The 22841-nt window shown below is 44.2% G+C and overlaps 1 protein-coding gene across 1 annotated transcript in view; it reads left to right on the forward strand.

Annotated features, from left to right (window-relative positions):
* Positions 1-22841, forward strand: part of LOC126482358 (transcription factor 25) — a 137004-nt gene that overhangs the window by 100774 nt on the left and 13389 nt on the right. Inside the window, 1 exon segment of the mRNA XM_050106438.1 lies at positions 16454-16703. Coding sequence (XP_049962395.1) covers positions 16454-16703 — 250 coding nt within the window.

Below are 22841 nucleotides of genomic sequence, written 5' to 3' on the forward strand. Positions count from 1 at the left end.
GGTGCTTCATCATGACATCCATCAAAAGAAAGATTATACAATAAAATAAAAATCGTGTAGAGTGTATGCTGGCTTTTGCTATGGCTTGCTGGCAGGCACCGTTGTCTTTCTAGGTTGCTTTTGTGCAAGGAGCTTTGCATGTTTGCAGGTGGTAGCTCATATGCTATTTTTCCTGTAATATTCTCTGAATGCTACCTACACTAGCCAATATCAAGTTATGTCAGCTTCTGACATTACAACTGCAAGACAGAGCCTATCCTCAAGAGCGACCATGGTAGGCAGGCGCACAACTAGCAGTTAACTTCACAGTACCTGCATCATTGTGGATATCTCTTCTTTAGAAGGAAGACAGCATTATTGCTTTAAATGATGCCTTTCGGGAAGAGTCATTTTATATCTTGAGAAAACTTCCAGTTATTACAACAAATATCTGTACTTGAAACAGACATCTTGCCACTGAACATCTTCTTGCCACTGAACATCTTCTTGCCACTGAACATCTTCTTGCCACTGAACATCTTCTTGCCACTGAACATCTTCTTGCCACTGAACATCTTCTTGCCACTGAACATCTTCTTGCCACTGAACATCTTCTTGCCACTGAACATCTTCTTGCCACTGAACATCTTCTTGCCACTGAACATCTTCTTGCCACTGAACATCTTCTTGCCACTGAACATCTTCTTGCCACTGAACATCTTCTTGCCACTGAACATCTTCTTGCCACTGAACATCTTCTTGCCACTGAACATCTTCTTGCCACTGAACATCTTCTTGCCACTGAACATCTTCTTGCCACTGAACATCTTCTTGCCACTGAACATCTTCTTGCCACTGAACATCTTCTTGCCACTGAACATCTTCTTGCCACTGAACATCTTCTTGCCACTGAACATCTTCTTGCCACTGAACATCTTCTTGCCACTGAACATCTTCTTGCCACTGAACATCTTCTTGCCACTGAACATCTTCTTGCCACTGAACATCTTCTTGCCACTGAACATCTTCTTGCCACTGAACATCTTCTTGCCACTGAACATCTTCTTGCCACTGAACATCTTCTTGCCACTGAACATCTTCTTGCCACTGAACATCTTCTTGCCACTGAACATCTTCTTGCCACTGAACATCTTCTTGCCACTGAACATCTTCTGTTTTCATTTGGAGTCTGCATGTGTCACCTATAATCTGCAACCAATGGCCATTGTGGCAGCTTGTGGGGCCACTTTGAGGATAGTTTCAGGTAACCATTGACAGCAAGAAGTTACGGGGGCTAAGTAGGCCATACACTGGAATGGTTTAAACCCCCACCCCCCCCAACACTCCATCCAATAATCATTGTAATATGGCCAGTGCATCCTTAAGTCCAAAAGGCATCCACCAATATTGGTAATGCCCACCCGGGACGATAAATGCTGTCTTCAGCCAGTTCACTGTCAACTTGTGGAAACCACTTTTCAGTTCCATTGCTGAAACACCCAAGCTGTCCAATTTTTCCATAATATTCAATATTGAATATGCATATTTCACAATTATAGCATTTAAGTAACTATAGTTGGAACAGAATCTGTATTTCCTCATCCTGCTCTACTAGTTTTTTGGCCACTATGATAACGGGTGCTCCCCACAAGCTACCACTCCCTTCAATAATGCCATTCTTCAGCTGTCGATTGACGAGTCCTCCATTGTTGGTTGCATGTGTTGAGGCATTCTCTATGGTTTGTTATAGACAGGAGGATTAACCGCCAGGAGGATCCTGTGTTGCGTGGTAATGGTCCACTAATCTTAAACAAAACTGTGAACTGTGTCAATAGGATTTCTATTGCTACCTTATCTTTCCCTTTCAAATGTTTTACTTTTTCACATAATGCAGCTGCATTTGTGGTTTGCTTATGGCAAAGGTCCACAACTTGATCTGTCCAAATTGTCATCCCCCAGGATGTCCAAAGTGGTAATAATCATTTCATCAGTGCCAATATTATCCACACTAACTGGGACCATTTGTTCTCCATTCACTTCCTACATATGTGGCGTGCTTCTAGATATAAAAGTATGTGATATTGCCAATTTGTCATTGGGTTCCAATGGCTATATAGCAAAGAAAATATCACTGAGTAGGGCAGTTCCTCCCCTTACCCAGAGTAGTTCTCCTGCACCATTTGGCACTTGTTATGTGAGCTGAGCCTTTATGATTGTGTATGCATTTTAATTGGTCTCACTTTCCTACTAGGTGAACTTTGTAACAGTGTATCATTTACAGAGGTCTCTCCTAGTTAGGACAATGTTCCGCTTAATTTGATAGTATGCTGCAAAAGATGCATTTTTGCATGACGCTTCTTGCCACTGAACATCTTCTTGCCACTGAACATCTTCTTGCCACTGAACATCTTAGGCAGGTGGACCAGCTATCTCCAACCCTGCTAGCAACAGTCAAGCAAAGTTAAGGTGGCACTTGCTTTGTGAGAGACAGCTTAAGATTAGGCTCAGTGACTAAATGACTCATTGTCACACTACAAAACCAAAGGTGTAGTATTGTACTCAGTGGTTCCTAGGATTTCTTTCTGTTGCTTATAACTTGCTTAATCTATGGCAGTTATTTCTCAGAGTGAAAAATGCTGAGCTGCAATGGTGTTTGGAGTCCATGTTAAACTTAAGCTGCCACTGTAATTGGCACAGTAAATCAGTTAAGAGGTTGGAGGAAGGGAAGGCCATACCACTTTCAATATGGCCATGCCAAATGAACTTCTGTGATGTTCACTCATCTTTGGTCTGTAGACAGATTTATGTTGTTATGTAGTCATGAAAGAAATGTATTACTGTTTCTGATAGACACATCAATGCAATGCTAACTTCTGGATGCATCACTAGGGAGGTAGCCATTATCAGGAAGAAGACACTTAAGGGACCCCTAATGGTGCAAACGCACCAAGTCGTCTGCACATGGTTTTAAGCACAGGCCTTTGCCTGTTGCTACTGGAGATGAATTTCTTGGTAGGTGACTGGATACGTCATCTGGCACTGCAGTGTCCTCCACCTCTAACTCTGCAGCTGAGGAAGGTGAACTCGATATAGTCATATACAGAGAACATCTGAGAGTGAGGGTCTGATTTTAGGTGATATTTTATGAGTGTTTGCTGGCTGGTACTTCTCAAACAGCAGCATCCCACCCAAGAGAGAGACAGCATGCTGTAACAGCTTAGTGTCATCATTCAGTGGTGGTGACTTCATTTGTTCAGCGTTTCTTGTTTAATCAATCCCTGCATGAGCCTAGTCGGAACTGTAGTATTGGCCAGCATCACCCTTCAGAGCTGCTGACTAGCATATTCTGCTTTGTCAGCTTCCTGATGAATAAGCATTCTTTCTTTGTGAATATACCTTGCAAATGCTGCCTGAGCTGCAAACTGACACTTGCTTCCCTCTGTATGACATCATTTTCAGAGCATAACAAGAGAAGCTCATTGTACTAAACTGAATCATGGTGTAACACTCCTTCCTGCTTGAAACACCTGGTCTCCCATGTGGGACCTGTGTACATTTCTGGAAACAACTATCTTAACACGTTTTGCAGATTGGTGTAAAAATGCAAAGTTTTCCTCATCTTTCTATTCTAATCCATAGCTTAAACCACATGATTCATTGGCTGTTCCTTACTATTAAATGTTTTCGGCAACTGTTGCTCTGGGAGCTTGAGAGCTGGGGGAGTTGTCTGCTTGTAGTAGACATAGATTACATATAGTCAGGCCAAAACTGCAGTGGTACCAGAAACACACACACTCACATTCATAATCATGTCTCGTTGCTTAAAGTGGTGTTGCTGAATGTGCTGAAACATGTGCACAGTGGTAAAATGACCTTCCCATGGGGCTATCAGTTCACCCTACAAATGGAGGAGATGTAGTCTTAGGGTATTATTTAAGGTGGTCAAGTACTGAGTGGCACCATGTGTAAAGGTTTTCCAGCTATTACAGCAAGGGCTGTACCGTATTCATAAGTCATCTCAGTGACAGTAGTTGGGAGCTATATTGCAGGTTGGACTATTAATTAATATCCCGCTTGCTTTGGAATTCTACCTTTGTCATTCCCTTGGGACGACCTTTTTAGTAACAATTCAGTGACTATCTCTGGAGCAAATACAGAGTAAATCCATTGCATTTTGACACTTTGGAAGTTTGGTTGCTGCATCAGAACATCTCTTCGAAATCCTGATCCATTTTCGCTACTTAAAAAATCTGTATCTCATGTGCTTCCATGTCAGTCTGGACCATATTGGTTGTGCATAAGATAATTCTTTCTCTTTGGCACAATCTGAACTCATCCATTGACATCAACACACAGCTTCCTCTCTCCCCTTGGAGATTAACAATACATCCTGCATCTTTACTTACCTTCTGTCCCCTTTTAGTCTCTTCTTACCTTTTGCCATCTTCATAGATAATGGCACTGACAATTCAAGTAGTGTGTCCAGGGTAGCCTTAAACTGTTTAACTCATCCTATGCAGACAATGGAAGTTGAAATTAGTAATTGCAACTTCATATTCACAGGCATTGTCAGCTCTCTGATTCGTATGGCCCTGGTATTTCTTCATTTTGCTCCTAGGTGTATGGGAAGTCACTAGCGTGACCTATTGGCCAGTCCTACACTCAGATAACTTAACATTATGTTTCCTGATTCTTTCCTACCACTCAAGAACTCACTGCCTTACTCTTCCCAGACAGCCTTTAATGTTTTTTTGCTAAATTTTTTATGGATTCTCCATTTTTCTCAAGGTTAGGTTTAATAACTTTCAATGATGATGGATCTACTGTATAACATCTCATATGGTGAGAGCCCAACACTATTGTGCAGTTTCGAATAGTATGTGGCTACAACAAACGGTAGATAAATGCCCTAGTCGATGAGATGACTATTCAGATAATTTAACATTTTACCAATAGTATGGTGAACATGCTCAATCCTCAAGTTTACCCTAGGGTGGTAGGGCCTACTTCTTAACTTCGATTCTGCCATAGGTGACATAATTGCATAATCAATTTGGATACAAAGTTGGTGTCCTGATTCGTAATTACCGTCAGGTAAACCAAATTTCGATAACTAGTTGTTTACTGTTGCTTTTGTTACTGTACTCCCTTGTTGATTTGGGATGGTAACCACTGCAGTGTAATCAGAAAATTAGTCTGTGATGGTTAACAAGCAGCGGTCACTCTTCAGCGTCCTGCTAAATTGACCCAAAATGTCCATCCCCACCATTTCAAATGGTGTAGACACCTCTGGTAATCTTTGAAGTAGTATTCGTTGAGGTCTGAAATCGGCTTGTTGTACACATGGCATGCAGTTCTTCACATACTGGTCAAGGTCCTGTCTTCGCATTCTCCACCAAAACAGTTTAGCCATTATGTGCCCCGTTGTCCTTTCCCCTCTGTGTCTTGCAACACATGATTACGAGACTCTTTTAATGCTTCTTCCTTCAGTTCCGCAGATACCATGATGGTGGCCCAAACTTTGTCATCCTACCTATAGTCAGATTAAAATTACTTGATAGTTGACACTTGATGCATTGGAGCTGGTTTCCTCCAATCAAAAGCACTCAACACTACACTCACACTCGTTGTTGCCAAATTGCCAAAAAATTGATGAATTCAGTTCCATTCCCTTGTCCAGTTTTTTATCCTAAATCCTGGGTGTGGCACTTTTATTTTTGTATTTTATCTCACATGATAAAAACACACACACACACACACACACACACACACACAGAGAGAGAGAGAGAGAGAGAGAGAGAGAGAGAGAGAGAGAGAGAGAGAACACTAACCAAACACTACTGGATCCTTCCACACAAGACACGATTCAGCGTCACATATACAGTTATTACAATCACAGAGATTAACTTACATTAGAGAACTTCACATGACATTGCATAAAGCAGAGTTTTAGAAGGCTGCAATTCATTGTTTTGATAGGTTCACCAGTCTTAAATGTAACAGCAAGACTTTGATTATTATTTTTATTAAATTAATTAGTTTTCCTTTTATTGACTTTATTTGCTCTCATTTTTCTTCCTATCATTCTGTTTTCATTTGGAGTCTGCATGTGTCACCTATAATCTGCAACCAATGGCCATTGTGGCAGCTTGTGGGGCCACTTTCAGGATAGTTTCAGGTAACCATTGACAGCAAGAAGTTACGGGGGCTAAGTAGGCCATACACTGGAATGGTTTAAACCCCCACCCCCCCCCCCAACACTCCATCCAATAATCATTGTAATATGGCCAGTGCATCCTTAAGTCCAAAAGGCATCCACCAATATTGGTAATGCCCACCCGGGACGATAAATGCTGTCTTCAGCCAGTTCACTGTCAACTTGTGGAAACCACTTTTCAGTTCCATTGCTGAAACACCCAAGCTGTCCAATTTTTTCCATAATATTCAATATTGAATATGCATATTTCACAATTATAGCATTTAAGTAACTATAGTTGGAACAGAATCTGTATTTCCTCATCCTGCTCTACTAGTTTTTTGGCCACAATTATAACGGGTGTTCCCCACAAGCTACCACTCCCTTCAATAATGCCATTCTTCAGCTGTCGATTGACGAGTCCTCCATTGTTGGTTGCATGTGTTGAGGCATTCTCTATGGGTTGTTATAGACAGGAGGATTAACCGCCAGGAGGATCCTGTGTTGCGTGGTAATGGTCCACTAATCTTGAACAAAACTGTGAACTGTGTCAATAGGATTTCTATTGCTACCTTATCTTTCCCTTTCAAATGTTTTACTTTTTCACATAATGCAGCTGCATTTGTGGTTTGCTTATGGCAAAGGTCCACAACTTGATCTGTCCAAATTGTCATCCCCCAGGATGTCCAAAGTGGTAATAATCATTTCATCAGTGCCAATATTATCCACACTAACTGGGACCATTTGTTCTCCATTCACTTCCTACATATGTGGCGTGCTTCTAGATATAAAAGTATGTGATATTGCCAATTTGTCATTGGGTTCCAATGGCTATATAGCAAAGAAAATATCACTGAGTAGGGCAGTTCCTCCCCTTACCCAGAGTAGTTCTCCTGCACCATTTGGCACTTGTTATGTGAGCTGAGCCTTTATGATTGTGTATGCATTTTAATTGGTCTCACTTTCCTACTAGGTGAACTTTGTAACAGTGTATCATTTACAGAGGTCTCTCCTAGTTAGGACAATGTTCCGCTTAATTTGATAGTATGCTGCAAAAGATGTATTTTTGCATGACGCTTATTTAAGCACTCTGATGTACCTTCACTTGATATGCATACGATTTCAGAGATTGCACGTCTGTACAGTTCACAGTGCTGCTTATAGAGGCCAGCTGGGTTGTTCCCCTGGTGCACTCTAGTGAGCCACCAAACAGCATTATGTAAGCGATCGCAAACAAGTGTTTGGGCCAATTCTGTAATCTAGATTACTGTTGCCCATTCAGTGTGTACAGTGCTAAGTGCAACCTGTACTTTAATGCACCTTAAACTGCCCATTCAGTGTGTACAGTGCTAAGTGCAACCTGTACTTTATTGCACTTTAAACTGGCTCTGTAAAGTACTATGTTCATAAATCATGTTTGTTCTTGCTATAACATGATCCCAGCCCTTATTGCACAGTACCCCTCGCCAATATATAGCAACAAATCCGTGTGCTCTTGACAGTTCCTTGCTCCAATACAAAAGCTGTGCAACATTGACCCCCAGTGATGCCACTTCATTGTCACCTATTCCATGTAATCTATAACACGGTGAGGAATTCAGTCTCTTCCTACTAAAGGGTTCAAGACTCACTAATGACTCATTAGCCGTGTGTCCACTAAAATCCCTGTTCATACTGTTCACCATGCCGACTAAGCTGTATTCTCAATGTGCAAATATCTTCGTAGCATTGAATTTAATTGGGAATGTCATTTGGCAGTTGTGGAAAACATGTTGATGTTTAACGACCTTCTACTGCCCTACTTGTTATTCATACAATGCCGTTCGTGGTGTCCTACCACTTCACGCTCCAGAGGCATTGCCTCCAAATACGTGCCTCACATCCACACGTGCAATATTTTACCTCCAAGGAAAAAAACGCTTCTCTTATCCTATACTTATGTTGCTATATGCACCTCCTCTGGCTGCCTAACAACCTTAATGGCAGCAGCCTAATCCTTCGGATCCTCCATCCACACTCTACTCGACATATTGGATGGAGGTACCCTCAAAAAACACACTTAACATATTCTGTACACTGCCTCTTGGAGGATAATTTTTTCTACCTCCTCATACTATGTCAACTCACAACTTTTTGCACTTACCTTCCTCATCCTATCCAAGAATGCTTACACCAATTCATTGTACTTCTGGGTTATTCCATTAAGCCGTCCACTAAAGACTCTGGTACTGTTCTATTTACAGTAGTGCTGAGTGCTGCCAGTTATGAGTTGCTGAAATGCGTGTGTCTTTTCAACCCTTCATGGTACATTAAGTATATCTTTGCCTCACCCATAAATTATCATAATTTGGCTGTGTCTGAACATATTTCATCCAACCACTCCCGCAGCCTTGCATTAGTTTCCAAGTTATCAATAAATGCTGATTCATCCTCAGTTGCTTTACTCAAAGAAAGGGTAACTAGACTAGCTGCAGCCAAATTTAATGAAGGAGTAAGTATGCTAAATGAAAATTTTGTTTCTACTGCTCCAGCTAGTTCACCCTGTCGACCTACTTTGCTGTCTGTCTGGGTATCCATTTTGCTTTTGCAAAGCAGCGTTACTTTCCTTCAATTCAGCTACTTGTTTCACCAAAATTCAATCACTTCCTCAGTCGTTATTGCTCATGTTTGTAAGCTTGGTATTTGTGCAACCTCTATCAATCAGGAATACAATACATCTAAAGAACACAAAAAAATGAAAGATAACTATTACAGATTCCATATAGTCATGTGCCTCATGCCAATAATGTTGGCAAATACTACATGTTACTGACACTAACTGCATGCAACAAAATATGTGATGTGCCAGGTTACATTGCTGTCATATGACTGGCCATAAATAGTGCTCCCTATAATTTTGCTTAAACTGGGACATCCGCAGGTCCTTCAGGTTTCACAAATCACACCTGCAGGTTTCTAAGCACATAAATTCTCCAGATCAATGCTGTGTCCAAAAACAGAAGAAGCCACAAAAATAGAAAGTTAATTCACCTCACTAATACTGTCAAAGTTCCAACCAGTAGGTGGTGGTGACATTGTTGTTGGAACATCCTCACAACATTTGGCAGAAACTGATGCTGCAGATATCTGGATTTGGGATGTGAAACAGCGGCAACAGAGAAATTAATGAAGAGAAGTGAATTGGTCAAGAGAAGAAGCCACTCCCTCACTGAGACATGGGTTGCAGAGTTGGTGTTTCGCAGCCACTGCAGTGGCAGGTTATCTCATATAGCTGACAGAGGATCCCTTTGTGGGGTAAAAGACTGTATGGGCAAAAATATAAGAAAGCGGAAAGACAAATCACTTTGATGGTTGTATGTTCACTGGTGGCTGTAAAAACTTTTGGCGTACCTGCATTCATTGCATTTGTTTCCAAGTATTGGATGAGGTGAACCTTGTATTCAGCTAGGTACCATTCCAGTGTTTAGAATTGTTATTAGAGGTGTTTGGAATTCTTATTAGAGAATTATGAGCAGTTCCAATCAATGATGGCCCTGAGCCAATGAGTTTGAAGCACATACTTCACTCAAACAGTCCGCTGTGGCTAAATTTTGTCATGCACAGTCACTTCCTATCGCAATGTGTGATATAGTGAGATTACAGGAATTGGGGTCATTATGCCCATCTCTGTCAGTCATTGGGTCTCTCTCTCTCTCTCTCTCTCTCTCTCTCTCTCTCTCTCTCTCTCTCTCTCTCTCCCTCCCTCTCTCTCCCCCCCCCCCCTCCCCCTCCTCATGCTCATCTGAAGAAAGCAAATGGGTCCATCAGAATTTGCAGCCACTTTAAGGCCACACTTAACAAGCAAAGTTAGATTGACATCTATCTTACCCCTTGGGCACAGGAACTTTTAGCAAAGTCATCAGGGTGGCAGTGTTTTTCAAAGATTGATTTGAAGGATGCATACTTGCAGTTATATCTAGCTACAGACATGCAGAAAATCTTAGTACTAAATATACCTTTTGGAATGTATCAGTACAGGAAGTTACCTTTTGAGGTCATCTCAGCACAAGGAATTTCCTGAATGTACACAGAGCAGCGAACTCACAATATTCGGAAGTGCATAAATTATTTGAATGTCATGTGGTTGACTGATGGTACTAGGGAAGAGCACGTGCAAAGCTTACAAACACTATTTCAGTGGCTGCCAGGGAATGGACTCCATTGTAACCTACATAAGTGCAAGTATTTTTGCACCCTCTGTGCAGTATCTGGGGCACACATCAATCGCTTTTCAGTAGTTGCAAGGGCAACAGTCTGGACGATTGACTGATCTGGCCTTGTAACAATAACCAAAACGGCCTTGCTGTGCTGGTACTGCGAACGGCTGAAAGCAAGGGGAAACTACAGCCGTAATTTTTCCCGAGGGCATGCAGCTTTACTGTATGATTACATGATGATGGCGTCCTCTTGGGTAAAATATTCCGGAGGTAAAATAGTCCCCCATTCGGATCTCCGGGCGGGGACTACTCAAGAGGATGTCGTTATCAGGAGAAAGAAAACTGGCGTTCTACGGATCGGAGCGTGGAATGCCCGATCCCTTAATCGGGCAGGTAGGTTAGAAAATTTAAAAAGGGAAATGGATAGGTTGAAGTTAGATATAGTGGGAATTAGTGAAGTTCGGTGGCAGGAGGAACAAGACTTTTGGTCAGGTGACTACAGGGTTATAAACACAAAATCAAATAGGGGTAATGCAGGAGTAGGTTTAATAACGAATAGGAAAATAGGAATGCGGGTAAGCTACTACAAACAGCATAGTGAACGCATTATTGTGGCCAAGATTGATACGAAGCCCACACCTACTACAGTAGTACAAGTTTATATGCCAACTAGCTCTGCAGATGACGAAGAAATTGAAGAAATGTATGATGAAATAAAAGAAATTATTCAGATTGTGAAGGGAGACGAAAATTTAATAGTCATGGGTGACTGGAATTCGAGTGTAGGAAAAGGGAGAGAAGGAAACATAGTAGGTGAATATGGATTGGGGGACAGAAATGAAAGAGGAAGCCGCCTTGTAGAATTTTGCACAGAGCACAACATAATCATAACTAACTCTTGGTTTAAGAATCATGAAAGAAGGTTGTATACATGGAAGAACCCTGGAGATACTAAAAGGTATCAGATTGATTATATAATGGTAAGACAGAGATTTAGGAACCAGGTTTTAAACTGTAAGACATTTCCAGGGGCAGATGTGGACTCTGACCACAATCTATTGGTTATGACCTGTAGATTAAAACTGAAGAAACTGCAAAAAGGTGGGAATTTAAGGAGATGGGACCTGGATAAACTAAAAGAACCAGAGGTTGTACAGAGATTCAGGGAGAGCATAAGGGAGCAATTGACAGGAATTGGGGAAATAAATACAGTAGAAGAAGAATGGGTAGCTTTGAGGGATGAAGTAGTGAAGGCAGCAGAGGATCAAGTAGGTAAAAAGACGAGGGCTAGTAGAAATCCTTGGGTAACAGAAGAAATATTGAATTTAATTGATGAAAGGAGAAAATATAAAAATGCAGTAAGTGAAACAGGCAAAAAGGAATACAAACGTCTCAAAAATGAGATCGACAGGAAGTGCAAAATGGCTAAGCAGGCATGGCTAGAGGACAAATGTAAGGATGTAGAGGCCTATCTCACTAGGGGTAAGATAGATACCGCCTGCAGGAAAATTAAAGAGACCTTTGGAGATAAGAGAACGACTTGCATGAATATCAAGAGCTCAGATTGAAACCCAGTTCTAAGCAAAGAAGGGAAAGCAGAAAGGTGGAAGGAGTATATAGAGGGTCTATACAAGGGCGATGTACTTGAGGACAATATTATGGAAATGGGAGAGGATGTAGATGAAGATGAAATGGGAGATACGATACTGCGTGAAGAGTTTGACAGAGCACTGAAAGACCTGAGTCGAAACAAGGCCCCCGGAGTAGACAATATTCCATTGGAACTACTGATAGCCTTGGGAGAGCCAGTCCTGACAAAACTCTACCATCTGGTGAGCAAGATGTATGAAACAGGCGAAATACCCTCAGACTTCAAGAAGAATATAATAATTCCAATCCCAAAGAAAGCAGGTGTTGACAGATGTGAAAATTACCGAACTATCAGTTTAATAAGTCACAGCTGCAAAATACTAACACGAATTCTTTACAGACGAATGGAAAAACTAGTAGAAGCCAACCTCGGGGAAGATCAGTTTGGATTCCGTAGAAACACTGGAACACGTGAGGCAATACTGACCTTACGACTTATCTTAGAAGAAAGATTGAGGAAAGGCAAGCCTACGTTTCTGGCATTTGTGGACTTAGAGAAGGCTTTTGACAATGTTGACTGGAATACTCTCTTTCAAATTCTAAAGGTGGCAGGGGTAAAATACAGGGAGCGAAAGGCTATTTACAATTTATACAGAAACCAGATGGCAGTTACAAGAGTCGAGGGACATGAAAGGGAAGCAGTGGTTGGGAAGGGAGTAAGACAGGGTTGTAGCCTCTCCCCGATGTTGTTCAATCTGTATATTGAGCAAGCAGTAAAGGAAACAAAAGAAAAATTCGGAGTAGGTATTAAAATTCATGGAGAAGAAATAAAAACTTTGAGGTTCGCCGATGACATTGTAATTCTGTCAGAGACAGCAAAGGACTTGGAGGAGCAGTTGAATGGAATGGACAGTGTCTTGAAAGGAGGATATAAGATGAACATCAACAAAAGCAAAACACGGATAATGGAATGTAGTCTAATTAAGTCAGGTGATGCTGAGGGAATTAGATTAGGAAATGAGACACTTAAAGTAGTAAAGGAGTTTTGCTATTTGGGGAGCAAAATAACTGATGATGGTCGAAGTAGAGAGGATATAAAATGTAGGCTGGCAATGGCAAGGAAAGCGTTTCTGAAGAAGAGAAATTTGTTAACATCCAGTATTGATTTATGTGTCAGGAAGTCATTTCTGAAAGTATTCGTATGGAGTGTAGCCATGTATGGAAGTGAAACATGGACGATAAATAGTTTGGACAAGAAGAGAATAGAAGCTTTCAAAATGTGGTGCTACTGAAGAATGCTGAAGATTAGATGGGTAGATCACATAACTAATGAGGAAGTATTGAATAGGATTGGGGAGAAGAGAAGTTTGTGGCTCAACTTGACCAGAAGAAGGGATCGGTTGGTAGGACATGTTCTGAGGCATCAAGGGATCACCAATTTAGTATTGGAGGGCAGCGTGGAGGGTAAAAATCGTAGAGGGAGACCAAGAGATGAATATACTAAGCAGATTCAGAAGGATGTAGGTTGCAGTAGGTACTGGGAGATGAAAAAGCTTGCACAGGATAGAGTAGCATGGAGAGCTGCATCAAACCAGTCTCAGGACTGAAGACCACAACAACAACAAGTTCGAGTTACTTGTATATTACAAACACCACCTCATTTCTCTTTTTAGGTCATATTCTAACCTTCCAGACAGAAGGGCACAGTGTTTCTCAACATTGGGCTTTGTTCTTGAGCAATTACCATTACTAAATTTATTTGTGGCCCATTGCTCGGCATGCAAACACTAATGCATTATTGTGCCTGACATCGAGTTTGATCATCTGGAAGCAGTGTGTTTCACACTACATGAGATAATGCATCACACCTTGCAAGATTTTCCAATCACTGCTCATGAAATAGTGATTACTCAGAGGACCCCCCTCCTGCATAGAGTCGTGTCAGTGGTTCAAAGTGGTTGGCCATGGAGTTTCCCAAAAGGATCACATCCTGTATTGCTCAATTATTTGGCTATGAAACACAGGTTTAATATTGTTCAGGGAGCACTGGTGTTATCTACAGAGGATGCTAAATGTTGTCATTGTCCCACGTACAATGTGTGACCATGTCTTTCAGTTGCCACATACTACCCGATGGGAGATGTCAAGGATGAAAGCTTTATCTTGGTGCCACATTTACAGACCAGAGTAGGCAATGCAGTGGAGCATGCAGTGTGTATGTGTCAGGCTTGAGCTGACAACCAAGCCTCCTGAGCAGAAAGTCTGTACCCATGGCTCAAGCCTGAGCACTCTTGGGAGAAGGTGCATATCAACTTTGCCCCCTCTTTTCAGGGTGTTGTGTGGTTGATGGTGGTGAATGTCTCTTCTCTGACTGCACGCACTACGTTTTGAGTGCTTGTTTCACTTTTTACAGTAGAGGGACTCCCCATCCCCAACGCCTTAGTATCTGACAACCTCAGTTTGTTTTGATGAAAGTTGGAGTGTTCTGCAAATGCAATGGCACCTAGCACCTGACCACCACCCCTTTCCACCCAGTTTTAAACTCCAAAATGGAGTGAATGGTCAAAACTTCCAAGTCACAAATGAGGAAGGTGCTGGCATTGATGCTCACTGACGAGACTTTGACAGTGCTTCTTGCCACCTACCAGTCCACCCCAGTCAATGGACGAAGTGCTGCTGAGGTAGCGCATAGCACAGGCCACATGTGTTCCTGAATTTGTTGTGCCCCATCTCGTGAACCCCAAGCTTCTATTACACACCCAGCTACTAGGATGGAGCTGCCTTGTCTCCTACACTTCACTAGATGCACCAAATGTTCCTCGTTGCAGCTGGGCAGGAGCATCTGATCCCTCACTGAAACCAGTTGCAAATGAGACATAACCCAGGAGGTATCCCCAGTCCTCAAGCTGGTGCAGCAGGCTTCCAGTCCTGCCTCTATTGGCGACCACATTTTAAGGCCATCCTTGCAGCCTGCCGGTACTCCTCAGTGCACACTCGGGCCACAGTCATAGTGCTGTTACAACATGTTCACACGCCACAATTACCTGCAGCAGCAGCAGCAGCAGCAGCAGGAGCTGATGATGACTGAACTGGCAAAGAGCTGGCAACCCATGGAGTTTCTTCCAGCTTTGTAGTCACCGATAGTTTAAGTGCTTCAGCAGTAACTGCAGTCTCAAATGGACCAGGCAGCAACTGTGCAGGACACCACAGGGATGGAAACTCAGGAAATTCAGAAGTTGTTGAAGCCACTGGCAGAACTACTCGCACAATGCTCCCCATTGCCCTAGTGGATAAAGCATAACCCTTTATGCCTGTTGGAGAAGTGGGGGGTGGGGGGGGGGGTAGGTAATTAAGTATCGGCAATCGGCCCAGATTTGGGCAGAGATGTCTAGATGAACACACTAGTGTTGTCCATTCATAGTTTTTTGATTTCACAGCCACACTATTGGTGACATGGACACTAAGTGAGTTGGTGAGTTGGCAAGATCCTGTGACAGCATAGACAAAAAGGAAAGTGAGCATGCATTCCTTGTCAAATTGTGTTTATGTATCTGAAACTTTCAGGTCACCAGTGTTACTATTTGTACGCAATGACATGCTTGTTTCTGGTTATTCCTCTTGGTTTGCTGTGTGCGTTTCGTTCATGCACTGTTGATGATTCCTCTCAGTTTTGTCCTTTTGGATTTGTATTTAGATTGCCATTATCCACTTGTTTATTTCTGGGCACTTACCATTTTCTCTGAAACTGTCTAATGGCACTACTCTCCAGTGGTGTGTTATAAAATAGTGTTGCAAATTTTTTCAGTGATCTGAACAGTATCAAATGATATTGTTACTAAGGCTGACATCCTCACACAAGTTCTCGTTAGTGCCCTTCTGGTGAGACTCTGTGTGTATGTTGGCACAGTGACAAACTACTAAATATGTTTCAGGCCAAAGTTAAGATCAGAGGCACTGCTTGCTGTGTTGCTGCTTTTACGTTGGCAATGATTCACTACTGTGTGCTAAACTGGGGATAGTTTGTGTAACTGATGAGGCTACAGCAGTGAATTTGAAAGGTTTTGGTATGATTCAGTCATTGTTCCTCTGTTTCTAACATTTTATTTTGTGTTATAGTGATAAGGATGGTGCTACATTGGAACATGACGGCTTAGTTTAAACTCAAGACACCACTTTGACTGTGTGATCTCTGCTATAACTGTTACACCCTCCCTTGTTTCCTCCTGCCCCCTTTCCAAATACATCATACATATTGAGATTGTATTAAAGTAAGGATAAGCGAGATTAGCTGCATTCCATGAATATGAAAGACATAGTCTGCATTCTCTTTTCTCCTAATTTGCATGCAGCTTTTTGTATACACACTTGCAGAACCGTCACACCTCATTGTGAGTGCTGTCATGTAGCCATGAAAAACACATGTAATAGTCCATTGTATAGTTAATAAACTTTGAGAGTAAATATTACATGAACTTATTATTGAATTTTACAGTCAAACTCAGCCACTGCAACAATTGGTTCAGTTGTATGTCTCAAGAACATATCATGAATGGAAAGATCTTAAAGTGATTGCGTGGCTAGAGAAGAATGTAAATATTGTGCTGGACCGTGTTGACAGTAAAGATGCATTTGTTCTGGACAGTGGTGAGAACAGAAAAAAGAGGTATATGAAAACACCAAGGAATGTGCTTCGTCACATTGTGCTGTCAGATCTCAAAGATGTTTCAGGAGCACTGCCATCTGTAAGTAATTTTGGAAATAATATAATGTCTATAGTTTTTAACTACAAAGTCTGTGTTTGTGTCTGGAGGGGGTGGGGGGGGGGGGGGGGGGAGGAGTGGCAATTGCTCAGGTGCGTCAAGCACTTTCCCTGTTTAATGAGTTGTGAGCTATCTTCATGCTCACATATTAAGTCCGGGACCCCACAGTGATTGTTTTCAATTATAGTGATGCTTTTAAGATTGTTTGACAGTTCAAGTGACTGACAATCACAGAGTGAATGTTGGAAGCATATGCATGAAGTTTTATTACCTAGTTGCATGACATTTTAAAGATTTTTGAACATGATATATTTTGTGATATTAATTTTTATGAATAACAAGTTTGTTTGCTTGGACATCCTCCTCAGCAAGCACAGAAATTTTTGTTTTGTAAATAAAAACAGCATTTTTCTTGCTGCAAGAGAAAGGTACTTTTTATTTACAGGCTCCATAATTTTTATAAGTTGTAGCAGTTTCAATTTCAGTGACTGGAAGGCATCTCTGTTCTCAGATTTTTTCTTTTTACAAAGCAGGGCCATTAGGATGCAAGTCACATACTTACACATTGAGGTCAAGAGAATATTTATTTGTATTTCAGGAAAGTATTTGATTAACTAAGGTATTGATTACATTATTTTAAAATGTAATGTTGTTCAGTGAGTGTGCCACTTAACTATTGCAATGAACTTACTTCAGTGTTATTCTGCCTTACAGATCATTTGTCAAGCTCACAGGCTGCCTTTATTATCTGCAATATTGTGCTTTCTCTCTTCAGTTACCTTTGACCTGAAGCTTATGTGTGTTCCTTATAACTTCATCCACCCATTACTTGCCAAGTGAAAATGTTCCCTTGGGCCTCCACACTCTCACAACTTTGGCCCTAAAATGGTAAAAGTATGAGGATCACCTGTTGCCCATTGAAGTCGTCGTGCCTTTATTTAATGGACAGTGTTATGTTGTGCATCATTTCTGACAGTTCTCGATTCTTCTTTCATTTGTAGCCTCAGTATTTCGTGCTGGACTGAAGAGCTTTTTCAAAATAGTTCTGCTAAAAATAGTGAGGTCAAAATGTGTTTCTTACTGCACTAATTTTTGAATGCATTAATAATTATTGTTTTATATCCAGCCTTAAGTTGTGGTTGTCGAACCAAGTGGCCAGGTATCTATAGTTCTGTACATTAGAAAATCTCAAATCCCTCTATTTTCTTAACTCTGTTTGCTACTATTCTGAGAAAAGCTGTAGATAAGGTCAGTTCTGCCATACAAACAAAGGTTATAGATATTGAAATTTCCTGGGAGATTAAAACTGTGTGCCAGACCGAGACTCGAACTCGGGACCTTTGTCTTTCGCGGACAAGTGCTCTACCAACTGAGCTACCCAAACACGACTCATGCCCCGTCCTCACAGCCTTACCTCATCTGCCAGTACCTCATCTCCTACGTTCCAAACTTAACAGGAGCTCTCCTGCGAACCTTGCAGAAGTACTGGCAGAAGTAAGGCTGTGAGGACGGGGCGTGAGTCGTGCTTGGGTAGCTCAGTTGGTAGAGCACTTGCCCACGAAAGGCAAAGGTCCCGAGTTCGAGTCTCGGTACAGCACACAGTTTTAATCTGCCAGGAAGTTTCATATCAGCACACACTCCACTGCAGAGTGAAAATCTCATTCTGGGTTGTAGATATTGACCACAACTGTGTGTATGTGCAAGAGTGCCTATGCTACTACATCTGCAGGTATTACTAAAGCATTCCCTACATAGGTCGCTACCAAGCTGCAGGGACAATCTTCAGCCACAAAGCTAGATGCACAAAGCATTTCAACCTTATACAAACAGCCTACATTCTAGCAACAGAGAGCAAACTCCACACCCAAAACAGTTGAAATCCAAAGAAACCTAACATGAAATCATCAGATAGGAGAAGGTAAGTATTAACTGACAATACATCTAACTGACCATATATGCTGATAAAGCAGGTCATCATCCTACTTCTCCACTTGCTGTCCAACGTGTCACCCTCCACCCCTTATAAATTGCTTCTATACTCCAACAGAATGTGAAGTGTTGAAGAACACATACGGAAGAAGCAAAGTTTTCTACACAAGAGACATCTTCATGCCTATACATAAAAGACACACATGTCAAACCTTCATATAAACCTGTGTTTAAAGGTTATAGCATTTGCATGAAGGATGGGCCATTGGCAGAGTGGTAATATTTATCTATGGTGTATACCATTGTGTACCTGTTACTTTCACCATATAACTTCAAGCAGTAGCATTAAAAATAACTGCGTGTGTCCTGTCACCTATCACATGAACACCCAACCATTGAGCCTCTTCAGGATCCCGTAAGTGAACTCCGAATACCTTTCCTCCTTAGAGATTTCAATATACATCACATGCAGTGAGGCTCTACATACTTTTCTCAAGGGTAAAATAGTGGTGAGGTTTCTCTTGTCGAATGATATCACCTCTTCGCTACCAGGAAAATGACATAGTTCAGCTTTGCAAACAGATCCTTCACAGCCATTGACCTGGCACTTTGCTTTTGCATGCTAGCTTATATTGTCCTTTGAGCTGTGGAGGAGGACTTGCATTCTCGTTGCCATATTCAAATTTTTATCCACCTGCCACTAACCACCGAAATGAATGTTAGACAAAGCAATCTGGACACTTTACAGCGTCCTTCTAACATCTAGGACATGGTAGAGCATGTAACTGTCATGTACAGGGCTACCGATCTCTCTATCCAAAAGTTATCTTTTAACCCTTTCAGACATGATTTTTTTTTTTTCTAGAGGAAGGAGAATTTTTATTTATGTGGTAATGCTCTTAGGTGATTTTTTAATGATTCTAGTTGCAAGGTTTATACAAAAATATGTACCTGTTTTCAAAACATACTTTGTACACTTGGCTTCATTTTACAGACTAAAATAACTAATGAGAAAATGCTCTCTATGTAATAAATAGTAAAATGATCATTCAATAATTACCATGCAAAATAACATTATTCAATTGTACAGTGGATGATAGTGAACCAACATCACTCATACATTCTGGTGGTCATGAGCCTCTGCACACTGCTACATTGACTTAGTGATATTTTCATCAGAATGCCCAACAGTTGGCAGCACTTCACGTGATGAAAAGTTTGAACATTCATAAATGTGCTGCTCAGGTTTCCTTTGGGAAAAATACTTCTGTTGCGGCTAAGACACAGTAAAAGTTAATGTACACGTTTGTAGCCAAAGGTTCTGAAAGGTTTAAACCATCTAGATAGGTGGGCAGAACTAAATATTGACCATAGTGTGTTTGCTGACACTCTTGTTGCATTTTGTATTGCTGGAGTAAAAGCTCAGTGCATTATCAGAGAGAGAGGGAGATGATAAAAAACCTCATGGTAAGAATTTTACAATTTTTTAAATGTTTCACATCAGCAAAGGCATGGGGAGTCAACAAGAAAGATCAATGAGAAAACTAATGAAGGCACTGCATTGGCCATATAGAGCAATACTGCTCTAAGCATTGCCCCACAAGCTGTAGCCCAGGCAGTGGTAAAATACTTTCAACATACTACATCTTATGGCAGTCAAGGTCCTACATTCCAATACGGATGAGAATTATCAGTTAATGTTTTCACATTTTCCTTATCAGCATTCCTGTGTTTCATTCGCACTTATACTTCTGGTCCCATATTCAAGTACACATATCTTCTAATATGACAATTGTGCTCCCTGTGACTTCAAAATTCTCAGATTTGAAAATCTCGTATGTTATAATATTAACATCGATACACTGATAGTTTCTGACTTGCCTATTCCTTCAGTGTACCCTCACTTTTTGAACCTGCATTACATCCTTGTCCTTAGGTAGCCCGCCCCACCCCCATGATGAAGCAATTCTAGTTTTGACATTTATTGTTTCTTCCATAATTGGATCATCTTTCTGTCTTGGATTTAGGTTGTCAATGTATTCTAGAAGCCAGTTTTCTATCTGCTTGGGAGTAGTGTAGAATTTAATATATAAAGTAACATAAGAGAATCAAAACAAAGCAATGGAAAAATTTAGAAAATGATATACGAAGATACACAGCATTATATCTACATCTTACACCCAGTTTTCAAAGTACTAATGTATTCTAAGTATGCATTTAGCTTCTAGATACATCTTATTCAATTCCTTTAAATTTTTGTGTGGTATTACTCCAATTGGCAGGGGCGGATGCCCGGAGAAGGTTCGTAGGAGTAGGGAGGACCTGGAGAAGGGTGGGGGGGCACAGGACGTGGACCCGGGGCTCAGAGAAGGGCAGGTCTAATTCATGCCATTCACCGCACGCCCTCCCCTCGCACCCTTCTCCGCCCCCAGTCCCCTCGCACCCTTCTCCGCCCCCGGTCCCCTCGCACCCTTCTCCGCCCCCGGTCCCCTCGCACACTTCTCCGCCCCCGGTCCCCTCGCACCCTTCTCCGCCCCCGGTCCCCTCGCACCCTTCTCCGCCCCCGGTCCCCTCGCACCCTTCTCCGCCCCCGGTCCCCTCGCACCCTTCTCCGCCCCCGGTCCCCTCGCACCCTTCTCCGCCCCCGGTCCCCTCGCACCCTTCTCCGCCCCCGGTCCCCTCGCACCCTTCTCCGCCCCCGGTCCCCTCGCACCCTTCTCCGCCCCTGGTCCCCTCGCACCCTTCTCCGCCCCCCGGTCCCCTCGCACCCTTCTCCGCCCCCCGGTCCCCTCGCACCCTTCTCCGCCCCCGGTCCCCTCGCACCCTTCTCCGCCCCCGGTCCCCTCGCACCCGTCTCCGCCCCCGGTCCCCTCGCACCCGTCTCCGCCCCCGGTCCCCTCGCACCCGTCTCCGCCCCCGGTCCCCTCGCACCCGTCTCCGCCCCCGGTCCCCTCGCACCCGTCTCCGCCCCCGGTCCCCTCGCACCCGTCTCCGCCCCCGGTCCCCTCGCACCCGTCTCCGCCCCCGGTCCCCTCGCACCCGTCTCCACCCCCGCCCCCGGTCCCCTCGCACCCGTCTCCACCCCCGCCCCCGGTCCCCTCGCACCCGTCTCCACCCCCGCCCCCGGTCCCCTCGCACCCGTCTCCACCCCCGCCCCCGGTCCCCTCGCACCCGTCTCCACCCCCGCCCCCGGTCCCCTCGCACCCGTCTCCACCCCCGCCCCCGGTCCCCTCGCACCCGTCTCCACCCCCGCCCCCGGTCCCCTCGCACCCGTCTCCACCCCCGGTCCTGGTCCCCCTCGCACCCGTCTCCACCCCCGGTCCCGGTCCCCCTCGCACCCGTCTCCACCCCCGGTCCCGGTCCCCCTCGCACCCGTCTCCACCCCCGGTCCCGGTCCGCCTCGCACCCGTCTCCACCCCCGGTCCCGGTCCGCCTCGCACCCGTCTCCACCCCCGGTCCCGGTCCGCCTCGCACCCGTCTCCACCCCCGGTCCCGGTCGCCTCGCACCCGTCTCCACCCCCGGTCCCGGTCGCCTCGCACCCGTCTCCACCCCCGGTCCCGGTCGCCTCGCACCCGTCTCCACCCCCGGTCCCGGTCGCCTCGCACCCGTCTCCACCCCCGGTCCCGGTCGCCTCGCACCCGTCTCCACCCCCGGTCCCGGTCGCCTCGCACCCGTCTCCACCCCCGGTCCCGGTCGCCTCGCACCCGTCTCCACCCCCGGTCCCGGTCGCCTCGCACCCGTCTCCACCCCCGGTCCCGGTCGCCTCGCACCCGTCTCCACCCCCGGTCCCGGTCGCCTCGCACCCGTCTCCACCCCCGGTCCCGGTCGCCTCGCACCCGTCTCCACCCCCGGTCCCGGTCGCCTCGCACCCGTCTCCACCCCCGGTCCCGGTCGCCTCGCACCCGTCTCCACCCCCGGTCCCGGTCGCCTCGCACCCGTCTCCACCCCCGGTCCCGGTCGCCTCGCACCCGTCTCCACCCCCGGTCCCGGTCGCCTCGCACCCGTCTCCACCCCCCGGTCCCGGTCGCCTCGCACCCGTCTCCACCCCCGGTCCCGGTCGCCTCGCACCCGTCTCCACCCCCGGTCCCGGTCGCCTCGCACCCGTCTCCACCCCCGGTCCCGGTCGCCTCGCACCCGTCTCCACCCCCGGTCCCGGTCGCCTCGCACCCGTCTCCACCCCCGGTCCCGGT

The sequence above is a fragment of the Schistocerca serialis genome, chromosome 5, assembly GCF_023864345.2.
Source record: "Schistocerca serialis cubense isolate TAMUIC-IGC-003099 chromosome 5, iqSchSeri2.2, whole genome shotgun sequence".
In the NCBI taxonomy this organism is placed as follows: Eukaryota; Metazoa; Arthropoda; class Insecta; order Orthoptera; family Acrididae; genus Schistocerca; species Schistocerca serialis.